This window comes from Panthera tigris, chromosome C2, assembly GCF_018350195.1.
Source record: "Panthera tigris isolate Pti1 chromosome C2, P.tigris_Pti1_mat1.1, whole genome shotgun sequence".
In the NCBI taxonomy this organism is placed as follows: domain Eukaryota; kingdom Metazoa; phylum Chordata; class Mammalia; order Carnivora; family Felidae; genus Panthera; species Panthera tigris.
The window spans coordinates 143,973,394-143,985,727 of record NC_056668.1 but is presented as its reverse complement, the minus strand read 5'-3'; the positions used below and the strand labels follow the sequence as shown (position 1 = coordinate 143,985,727).

Genomic DNA, 12,334 nt, shown 5'->3' with positions numbered 1-12,334 from the left:
CAGACAGCCATCCTAAATGGAACAGGGATGGGGATGTGAGGCAAATGAACTTGGCAGAAAAGATGGCCTATGAGTAACAAGAATAGCTAATCTTTCTTGGACCCCAATTGCCCTAAACCCCTCAGTGACCATGTTGAAACCCAGACTCTCTTTTCACCAGGACCCAGGATTCTAACATATGCATGTGCTGAGAGTATAGAGAGCATGGAAGTGTGATTGCACACACATTCTCAGTTCAACTCCTCTGTGGATCTCTGGGTCATTCATGGCCCACAAACAGCACTCCTGTCTGGTGAGTACTTTGCACTGTGTGGTCCTCATGCCAATACAAGTTTTCTGGTTTTACCATTTATGCTGTTTCTCCTCCTCTCAAAGCCAGATCCTTTCCACACTGAACAATGTATATTAGGAGCTTCACTCATGATTGTATTTTCAAGTATGGATGGATGTCAGAGGAACATTTTATATACAGAAATGCCTAAATATGTGTTAAATTTTGATTCCAATGACTTTCTGAAAAATACTCCTGTTTCCAATCAAAAACATTAATAAAGCTTTTATCCAGGTTCTGAGAACTAGTGATGGGAAGTCAGAACAAATAAAGCAAGTGCTTGGAGGTTACTGAATGCCTCCACATGCAAAACCCAAACAAAGCACTAAGTTTGCCCTCATAAGCATTGATTTTTTTTTTCTACAAGACACCAAAAGCCTCAACTATATGACTCTTCCATATCAAGTTCTATCTTCACATTACAGTTTTCCCTAACGATGGTTCTTTGATTTGTAAACTGTATTTTCCTTGCCAAAGAGTTCTTATTGTTTGCTTTTGGAAAGGAAAACATATGGTCAAATTCCAGAAATTTGAAACGTAGAATAAGATCTTAGCCTTTCTAATTTCTGTTTCTTCTTTTCTTTGTTTTCTCTGTCTTGGGGCTTCTCATAAATCACTAGTTAAATTAAAATTTCAGAACTGTCATTTTTTTTCCACCATACTATTGACAGCCTCATCACTGAAAGCTTTGAAGATCATTAGAAATCCCACAGTATAAACAATTATTAAGAAATTATTTGGGGGGAAAATTAGAATCAATTGATCAATAAGATTTCTAAAAGATGCTATCAAAAATAACAGGAAAAAGAGGGTGGGTATGTAACTTGTATGATATATTATCAATATACCTCAGATCATGGGAAGATAGAGTTCTTTTGAAAGAAATGGAAATTATCAGTTACCTGTACTTCAGTGAGACTTGTCTCTTTTTTACTACCAACTAGCAGAAAATAAAAAAAAGATATGGAAAGAACACATATATGTCACCTTGAGACCACTTTGCCTCTCCACATTCCCCCCTGGTCATTCAGCCTCAGTGAAAAATCAGAACCATTGAAATAATCCTTAAAGTTTCCAGAAGTGTGTGAGTGTGTTATATGTGAGAGAGCTAAATCAAAACTGATTCCTTGAATCTGCTAATGAAATTCAGTGAGATCTAGCCAGAGAGCTGGGAAGAAAAATTGAGTAATTAGGTAGAGAATCCAAACATCAGGTGATTATGAGAATTCTCCCTGGAAGATTGGGGAAGGGAATGAATTTTTAGGTACGAGTGTATGTGTGAAGTTAGAGAAAGAAAAAAAAAATCCTTCTCAAGTTGGGAGAAAATGATCATGCCCTGGGCCTGGGATCCTGACTGTCTTGTATCACTGGGACAAGAATGAATATGAAGGAAGCTATCACGTGAGGCTCAGGGCTGAAGTATCTTCAGTGTGCCCAACACCAGTGCAAGTAATGATAGATCTGGTTGGAGGGTGCACACATGTAGATACATATGTTCTGTAAAAAGTACATGGATTCCATAGGGCTAAGAGGGACCTTTGCACACCAAGAGAACAACTATGGTCCTGAGAAACAGGAGGAGGTGGAAGTTTTAATACACACAGCAAAACCATGACCCAATTTCCAGACAGAAGAATTTAGAAAGATTATGCCATAAAGTACATATTATGCCATTGATTTGCCTCCTGCCTGTACCCTTAAGCTGGAAGCCCAGGGAAACACCTGTTACATCCAAGCTCTATTTCTTTCCAATTGGTAAACAATTCCACCAATTGCACAATGAAAAAAATTCTGTGAACCTGGCACCCAGATCTGGAACTCTCGGCTGTCTTTGCTGCCAAAGGTCAATCCAATGTGTCTACTTTTGACATATTTTAGCCAAAGAATGTTAATGACATTTTCCGATACACTGTGCTGTTCTACCACGTGTCCCGCCCCGGAAATTTGGGATTACTAAAATACAGAGATATCTTAAGTGCCAAAAGGTCACGATAGGTAGAGACATGGCCAGCTTTTCAGGCTTTCTGACCACTGTAGGGACCCACAAAAACACTGACAAGATGAAAAAAATGCATCACCTCCAAACTAAAAAGAAAACTATGAAACCAAAGTAATAAACATTTGTTTACATATCAACAAAATACAAGTCACTGTCAACTCTATTCACGGTTCCACTTAGTCCTTTGATAATCTTTGCACTCAAGAAAATCTGTATGTTAGATGCATACTCCTGTATGCCAGATGCCAGCCGCAATTTCGCAGGCGAGATAAATCTATTTACTTGCACTCGAGTTTGGGCAGCAAAATTATAAAAACTCTTTAAATATTTTATTGCAAAAAACAAAAGAAATCTATTTTGATGGGGAATATTAATGCCCTTTAATATGTCTGTTAAGTTTGTGAGATGGGGGCTTCTAGGACTGTCCAGAAAATATGAGAGTTTTAAAATGACCTTTCACCTTTCCCATTGTTAAAGGAAGCCACTAAACTTGGAGAGAAATTCTTCCATGGTCATTGACCTATCCCTTCTGATTTTTTTCCTTTATCTTTTTCCAGCCTATTAACGAAGTTAAACACGAAAACAAGAATAAGGCGGGAAGGGAAAACTCGCCATTGTTATGATGAAATCAAGTTGTCCTAACAGATAAATAAGGAAGTTTGAAGGCAGTGGTTAATCTTTTGGAATAAATTTTAAAAAGAACATCAGAATTTTATTATTTTCAGAATTCCTTGTCTTAAATTGAAACACAATATCTTAATTTCTAATGGTTCAAGTCTGAATTGTCACGGACAGCAACAGACAAGAGGCCTAGGGGCTGAAAGCCAAGACCAAGGATAATTCAGGAGCCGTCACAACCCTTCAAGAGACTAGCGCCAAGTTAAAAAACAAACAAACAAACAAACAAACAAACAAACAAAAAACTGTGTTTTTCTCATCTCCTGAGAAGAAAGTAAACATCACAGGTATATCATATGGTTTTTTGTATGATACACTAGAAAACAATCTCTGAAATTTTATTCCAAGCGTTGTACACAATCCTTCAAATATTTCATCTACTCGAAACTACTTGGGAGTATAAAAGTATATTTGCTTGAGTGTTAAGTTAGCTTAGCATAAGTGGTATTCAGGGTGCCACTGTCCAGTTTGTGTGAGTGGTAAGTTTTAAAAGGGGCAACTGAGAGTTTACAAGACACTGATAATAGTTTCAACTATGACTCACATATGTAAGAAAAGCCTTCAAGGTATCTTAACCAGTTCCAGAAACCCAGATAGTTAGCATTCTGTTTTCCATTTTCCTTTTCATTAAATCATCATCAATCAGCAATATGACTAAGATAAATAGACAGCAGTACATGAGATAAAAATAGAAAGACTTCTCAAAAATCCTCCTTAAATTCTATGCATGATCCATATTCAGCTTGAAAACTATCAGCTAAGACTGAAATAACCAAAAGATCGTATCTAGCATATAAAGTGTGATGTACAACAATTTCTTAACAGTACAATATAATGATAGGAAAGCTAATTCTGGAACAAATTAAAAATCAGTACCCCAAACCATTACTACTGACATTTAGAATATAGTAAGATTTGTTTGTTTCTTCCATTGTGCCTTACTTTCCACACAACAGGACAGGACGTTATAAGGGTTGCCTTGACTATATATGCATTCAAGTCTATTTTTTCTATTTGGTTATCACTCATAAAAACAAAATTCAAGGTTCTACAAACTTTCATGAATGCATCTAACAGGGACTTCTTTGAGAATAAGAAGGGTATCTGGCAAGAAAAAGAGGAAAGGATAATGGTCTTGCTTCTGTGTCCTAAAGATGTTATTCCTTTCCTCATATAATACCATACACTATAGTTACTATAGTATTTATTTCCCATGCTTTAAAGGGTACTATTCAGAAATTCGGGAATTTCAAGGATTTGCAAACTCCAGTCAAAATAGTGTTTCATCTATCGATTTGTCATTTCCACATTGACACTAGCTCCTGGTTTCATTCATAAAACTAGGGGTATCAGGACTTTAATGAGGCAGTCCTACTGCCTTCATTACCCCAACTGGTTAGGCCAAACATATGCCTAACCATTCAGTTCTTATACAACCTGCAGAGAGGAAGTTAAATGAGGAAAAGTAAAGCATCGCACTGTCACCATCGAGGCTTTGGACAAGCTCTAATTTTACCCAAAGGAGAAAACTTTAACCACCACAACAAAGACGGCAACGGCCATGATAAAATGATGCCTGTCATTCTGTCCCACCCCTGGGAATTGCTCTCCACCCACTCCCAGGTGATGGATGTGTTTCTCTGGGTGCACTGGGTTTAGATGTGGCAAAGGATGCAGACAGTTAAATTCGTCAAATCACCAAAGTCGGCAAAGCAGCATTTGATCTGCTCTGGAGAAAGCAATGGGGGGCTGAACAAAAACTCACCAATGGCACAAAACCAAGGTCATCTCCCAGTACCACGAATGCATCAAAGCAGGCTCATTTATCTCAAAAGTGAGAGTCACAAATGCTAAGCCTGGAAGAGATCTTAGAGAACCTGACCTAGAAACCAACTCGTTGACACACAATTCAGAGAATTCCCTCCCTCCAAAAACAAAACAAAACCAGAATCCATGTCTTATCATTTATTATCCATATTCTTGAAATTTGTTACCCATTAGACATCGATGTTCTGAAGTACAAAACTTTATCCGTATAGCTGATTCCACATGGTATATACTTCCTGACCAATAAATCTATATGGAAAAAAAAACAAAAATTTAAAATGTGAACAAATTCTCAGCCTATATATATCAACATAAAAAACAAAACCAAACAGAATCCAAGTTACCTCTCTCAACCCTTCTTTTTTTTTTCCTTTTCCAAGTTGCTTTCTAGTGTCTGAAATCTGAAAAACGGGCACCCCTATACACTTTTTCAAGGACCTGAAAACAATGACTTACTAATAAATCTTTTATTAGTATTAGTATCCTATAGATTTACAACTCTAATAAACTCACGATTATCATTTTCATGAATAGTTTTTGTTTTTGTTTTTTTTTTCCAAAAACTCTGAAGTAAAACATCCCATAAAAAACAGACCCAAAAGTTGTGTCTCTTTGTGTAATTATGCTCTTTTTCACAAAGGCCACAGAAGAGCAACATGCATCGAAAACCAAATATCCTATTTTCAAATATCTTAAAAAAAGAATCACACTGTTGCCTATTTTGCTCTTTCTAAGTTACTGGTCCTTGTTACCCATCTTTAGGGATAAACAGCCTGAAAATTTTCTTACAATAGTTCCACAGATTAAAGTAGCAAAAAACAAAACAAAAAAACCAAAAACCAAAAAACAAACAAACAAACAAAAATAAAAACAAAAAAAAGCAGGAGAAAAACAGTTGACGGTTTCAAAACAGAAACGGGAAATTTCGCTTTGGCTCTTTGAATGTGGTGCTCCTTGGGAGTCATGATGCCCCTTCCAATGGCACTGGTTACAGACCCTTCAGTAAATATGGGTTTTCCAATTAAATGGCACTCTATATTTAAAAACTGGTATCATATGTCTGTCTCCATCTTCAGAAAGTGTATGTTTCAATCCTGTCCAAGGCAGTTCTAGCATTTTTCCCACTACTGCAAAGACCAGCATCGCGTATCCTCGACACAGGTATTACGACACACAAGTACACTGTTGCCCTGGTAGTTTCATCTGCTCTCTTGCTGTGCAAAAGCTATAGCATAAAAAAGTCTATTCTCACATGCTTTTGATATTACACTATTTAATCACATACAGCTGTGGCTTATGAGACTGTTACAAAACACAATTTTAATGTAGTACTCGAAGCCAATTTTGGATAAACATCAACCATTTACTCTGAATAAGAAGTCCGACACTAAAAAGATTTTCTGTTAAAGGAAAAGACTGGTTTTCTTAGAATTTGGCATGGGCATAATTGTGACGGAGCCCTCTCTCTGCCAAAAAGACTGATAATGTCAAAAAGGATTGTGTAAAAATCATATTAGTGCAAAAAATGAAGCTTTCCAGAATTCCTGGAGCCAGAAAGACCTGAGATGAACTTACATCCTCCTTCCCTTCTTTTGCCTCCCTCCCTGCAAATCACCCCTACCTCCAACCCTCTAATAGATTTAATTACTTCATAGAAATAATGTTGAGTTTTAATTCTATTATTGAGAGAAAGCAAGAGCAAACTGCATTACAAAGATACGGTTAGAACAAATTTACATGTTTCCTTTGAATTTGGCATGATTCTGAAGAAAGAAAACACATGAACTTTTTACATATTTCCTCCATCTAAGTAGGCACTCAACTTAGTGAAACAATGACTATATTATAGAAAAGACAAACCCAATGATAATAAAGATGGGGGGGGAAGTAAAGAAAACAAAACAACTAGAAAGGGAAAGTGACCCCCTATAACTATTTTTCTCTTACTTAAAACCAATTAAAATTGTATACATTCTAAAGAGAGACAAGATTTATCATAGTTGCATATTACCACCTTACCCCCCCTTGAAGCAAAAGAAATATTTGGAGTTGTACCTAAAAATTCTCTTGCTGGAAGATTTTTAGAAAACCAGTTTTGTATGTTTCAGGCTTTCAAAGGAAAACAGAACTTGGGAGTTTTCAAGGCTGTTTTAAAACTGGCAAGTTACCAACTCTGGCTATCAATGCAAATCTGAGGCAGGAAGTACTAAGGAAATTCTAAACTCATTCCCTCCCTCTGCAAGATTTTCTACATTTTCATGTGCAAGAAGTATGTTAAGGGGTTGTTCTGTTTTGCTTTTGAAGGATTTGTACGTTTACATCTTTGAGAATATCCTCTGCCCCTAGGAGCCTCTCTCTTCCTTCACCTCCTCCTTCGTCCTTTGTGTTTCAAGTGTTTGCTCTTTCTATGGCACAATCAGTTGGGCTCTAGCTAGACTCTGAGAGATGGGCAGCTGTCCAGGCTGCAGATGGTTAGAAACTCAGCCTGAAATCGGTGTGCAGTTGATGAATTACTCCTTACAACTGACCCCAACTTCACACCATGCTCTGAATACAATCTGAATACCACCAGCCAGAAAAACCCTATAAGGTCCCACAGTCTGAACCCATTTCTGTAAGATCTTCAGGGGAAGTGGACGGCCAAAGAAGGAAAAGCAGTAGGCTGATAGAAAAGCAGCGTGAGTAGAAACTGTGCCCTGGATTGATAGAGATGTCGTGACCTGGTCAGGGGAAGGAAACAGAAGGAAGGACAAGCTTGCTGTGGGCGCCTGGACGAAGTTTAAAGTTTTGGAAGGATGACCCAAGTTCTCGAAGCATCATTTATGAGAGAAATACCTATTTCTCAGCTGCAAAATATTAGTTCGCCGGGCTGTGACCATGTTTCACTCTTTTTACTTCTCCTAGTTTGACTAAGCTGTTTTGCCAAGAAACCGCCCCAAAGTACCTCAAATTCAGATTGAAATTCACCCTGGCTCTCACAATGCAAAAGCAACAGGTTAGCTACTTTGAATGGGCTAGAACAAAATTCCTGAGAAATATTAGGTTACAACTCAGTCAAACATCATTATAGACATTATCATTAAGCTCATGAACCCTTTTTTGGTCCCCGTTCTCTAAAATTTGCTTATTATTCTGGGTGGCCTTCAAACAGCAAATTTGTTTTGATGAAGATTTTTTTTAATCCAGTTATGTCTCTTATATAAATATTACAACATGTCACCAAGATTTCTTTTTTACTGCTTAACCAAAACCAACGTTACTTTTTGAAATTGGTTCTTTTGAGAGGAAAAGAAAAATGGCCAAAAGAAAATTGACAAATGACAACTTTGAATGTGAGGTCTTGGAGAGTAAGCATTCTGGAACAACACTGCTGCAAGGCATAGCTAGCCACCAGTCAGCCACTGGTTTTCATTTAACTCACAGGTACATTTTTCTAATCTATTGTTTTAAGCATTTAGAAAATTATTCAAAGGGAGAAAAGCATAAATGTTTTACTATTATTATTATATTTTATTTTTAAGCAACAAAGTTAATGGATTGGTTCTAATTTGATCGGAAATAAGAGGAGCAGAGAAGGCAGGGAAGCGTCCCAAGTTTTTCTAAAACTTTAATTGCATTTGAGGAAACAGAAACATTTCCATTTACTTAAAAATCCTACTTTCATTTTGTTTTATCATAATAAAACAGCAGCTGTATCCAATATACACACTGAAGTAAAAGAAAAGGTTCAGTATTTTGCACTTTCTGAATGAATACAATAAATAGTGAACCTTTCAGTTCTGTAACGATCCCATAAAGATTCTCCAACCCAAAATAATGTCAGTAAACAGCTTTTGTTGATTAGTTGAAAACACCTGAATTTAGACAACAGCTTAAATTATGATGTCACCAGAACATGACTTTTATTGTCAACCACAGAATTCTATTTTTATCAACCATGAGTATTCTTTATATACCAGCATCATTTTAAACAGCTATGATTTCAAAAATGGATTATAACTATAACCCAAGGCTGGAAGGACAGTAGAATCTATGAATTCCACCTGGGCTTACCAAATAAACATGAGCAGCATGTATTTCCTTCAAAAGTATTATAGATTAAATTTTAAGATATAAGCATAAAACAAGCCAAAAAAATGATACTGAAATAACCTAGTTGTGTTCATGTTACACGGGGGCATGATGGTACTTTATTACATAGTGTTCATGCTGTCAGGAAGCCCCCACATTTGAAAATATGATTGACCCTTCTTCCCCTCCCCTGTGCGCCCACGTTTCAAACCAGGGCACGTTTTCACATCTTCAGCTTCCAGGAATGTTATTAATGTCTGTCATTTCAGAGCCACCGTAACAGCATTCGACAACTTCACAGCACTGTCGAAATTTTACAACATAATAATCAATATGAACTACCAGGATAGCCAAAGGAGCTGATCTTATATTCCCTACCACCCTGATCTGATTACCCAAATATCAGCTCAGGTCACCTAATGGATCTAGCTTCTTTAAAAATGTTCCAGAAGTTGATGGCTTTGACTAGCTTGAAAGTAACAAGATCCAGATGCCGCCTGTCTACACAACACTAAACTACACAGGACCCCAAAACAGATTGTTTTTAATTCCCTCTATATTTTTTAGGCTCTCTTCTTTTCTGTCACTTCACTTTTCCTCTTCATCCCAATCTCTCTCTCTCCTTCGCTCCCTCCTTCTCTCTCTCTCGCAAACACACACACACACACACACACACACACACACACACACACACACAGACTTCCCATCAGTGTAGCTCATCTAGCATCCTGTCCTTAATACGCACATTATTTCCTGATGGTAATAAGTTAAAAGAAATCTCAAGCAGGAAAGCAATTATTTCATTATTCCATTCATTTTTATCTGAAGTTTCTTTTCTGAATATACTTCATAGAAAAAAAAAAAAGACCCAAAAAGAAAGCATGAATTTTGAAACATTTGGAAAAATTTAGCCAAATGAGTAAAAGGGATGGAATGTCCGATATTTTTCATGGAACCCTTGAGTTTGTTGTTTTTGTTTCTTTGGGGAATGAGAAATGACTATAAATTTCCTTTTTTTTTTTTAACTTGTCCTTGCTTTGCCATTTCCTTAAGGAAGGCAGGCGACATTCTCTACCCAATCCCCTAAAGAGTTAAATCTCAAGGCACTGGAGCAGGAGGGCTGGTCTATTTAAGCAGCAGCAGCACAAACTAAATGCTCACAAAGGCAAAAAGCAATGTGAGTCGACCTTGGAGGGGCAGGGCGAGTCATAGAGCGATTGAAAAAGAAAGGAAAAAAGCAACAATTTTTAATGTAATTCTGAAAGTCTGCTGCCTGGTCTGGTTTACAAATAGGCATTGTTTGGTGAGACAGAATAAATAAGAGCTAACTACAGCATGAATTACCAAACACTAATCACATCATCGAGTCCTAGTGACAGCACAGATCACTCAGGCACGCCTTGTTCACTCTCGGCATATTTATTTATTAAGAAGACAGCGGAGTCTGGCTAATGCAATACAAAATAATATCATCCATATAGAAATAAACCCACGCGTTCAAAGTGGTAACTACACCAACATCCCCCCCACCCCAGTCAAGTCCAATTTAATTGACAAATTGGAGCAGTGATTTCACACCTGAGAGTCTTTCATGTCTGAAGTGCAGGATAAAGTTCACGGCTGGCACTGCCCACTGCTTCGTTACGTGGGCTTGCCACTGGCCCCTTAATGATCATTTCAGCACACACATAAAGATTCAAGTATTTAACCAATTCACGTCCAATTATCATCAGTTACATTGCATCCCGTTTCAAGACCCAGGCCTCCTGATGGCAGCCAGCACAGAAAAACAGAGCTTCTAAAAGTAAAGAACACCTATGGTAAAGCTCCAAAATTCAGTCTCTAGCATCTTGCTCATCCTCAATATAAAATAAAATATGTAAGGCAAATAAAACACACCACACACACACACACACACACAACACACCCAAACAAACTCTAAAGGACTTTAGTCAGCTGTACTATACCTTCCCACACCCTTCTTTCATTTTATACTCAGCGATTAAAAGTTTGAGTTGCCCCCACCCTGGCGTGTCCTATCCAGTGGGAAAAACCCTTTTAGAGCCACAAACAAAGAACAGCTCACCAGAAAAGCCCCTGAAATTGTATTCTTGTGCCTGATAATCACTGTTACGATCGCCTTTCTAACAACCCTGTCCATCTGCAAAGGACTTTACTACGGATATCAGGAACATTTTCATGTTGCCAAATAACAACAAAAGAACACGAGCGAAACTATTATCTCTCCTAAAAGAGAAAGCCACAATCCCGGGCTTGCTTTCTTCTTATATTCTCCTCTGCCTCATTAACTCCCTTGGTATGTTACTAATTTCAAAGAAGCAGGAAGAGGTGATGGGGAAGGGGAGGTAAATAATAATTCACATGCCTGTCTATTTCCCATCCCAAGTGCAGAAGGATACCACACTGATTGCCAGACTGGGTCGAGCCATACCTTGGTTTGGAGATAGTGAGGATAGTAGTAAGTGTACTGGGGGTACATTTGTGGCTGATCCAGGCGTTTGCCCATGTAGCTGGAATCTTTATCTCCGAGGCAGGGAACTGGATGACAGGGTATAGTGCCCCAGGCCGAGCTTCCTCTTAAACCACTATTCCTGACAGTCTCGATGACTGATGAGGCTTCAGAAATCCCTCGTCTTCCACCACTCGCTAGTTCCAACACAGCAAGAATTTAAAAAAGAAACACACCAAAAAAAAAAAAAAAAAAAAAAAAAAAAAAAAGGAGGGGTATCGGTAGGAAAAAAGACCAACAGACACAGCCTCCCCAGATCTTGCCTTCCTTCCCCCAGCTGCCAGGGTCCACTTGGGATGAGGCAGTTTGTTCTCTACCAGGCTGTCTGTAGTGATGTCAATTGCCAGCGTTTGTAAAGAGAGAGAGAGAAAAAAAAAATCAAAGTCCTTTTAGCACAACTCCGAATCCTTGCAGATCAGCTTCCTGTCTCCTGTTTGTCTCTTTCCCCACCTTAAAGAAAAAGAAAAAAAAAAAAAAAGAAAGAGAAAGAGAAAGAAAGAAGAAACAGAAAAAAGAAAAAAAAAAAAGAAAGAAAAAGGGAAAAAGAAAAAGGAAAAAAAAAAAAAAAAAAGCCTCGCACAGCTTAGTTGCTGCTGTCTCCCTCCCAGAGTGACATGGTGTTCGGGGCTTGTCCTGTCCTTTCATTCACTTCCCCTCCTTCCAGCCGGTGGGTGGAACCGAGAGAGCCTCTCCAGGGAGCAGCGTAAGCAGTCCAGAAGGCTGCAGTATTTCCTCCAAGAAAAAAAAAAAAAAAAAAAAAAGGCTGCTTCAACCCCTGCTGCAAGCAAAGTTCCGATTCCCTCTGCTGGCTATCTCGAATAGCAAAGCAATTTTTGCAGCCAGCTGGCTGCCGCTGGAACTGAACCCGGGGAACTCAAATGCAGGCGGTGGATTATTT

At 38.2% G+C, this 12,334-nt stretch overlaps 1 protein-coding gene across 8 annotated transcripts in view; it reads right to left on the bottom strand.

Moving 5' to 3' along the window:
* Positions 1-11,950, bottom strand: part of RBMS3 (RNA binding motif single stranded interacting protein 3) — a 708,718-nt gene extending 696,768 nt beyond the window's left edge. For all 8 annotated transcript variants that reach the window (XM_015544414.2, XM_015544418.2, XM_015544420.2 and 5 more), the window contains exon 1: positions 11,359-11,950. In XM_015544414.2, coding sequence (XP_015399900.1) covers positions 11,359-11,433 — 75 coding nt within the window. In that variant the 5' untranslated portion in view covers positions 11,434-11,950. The remainder of the gene's footprint in view (positions 1-11,358) is intronic.
* Positions 11,951-12,334: the final 384 nt, after the last annotated feature.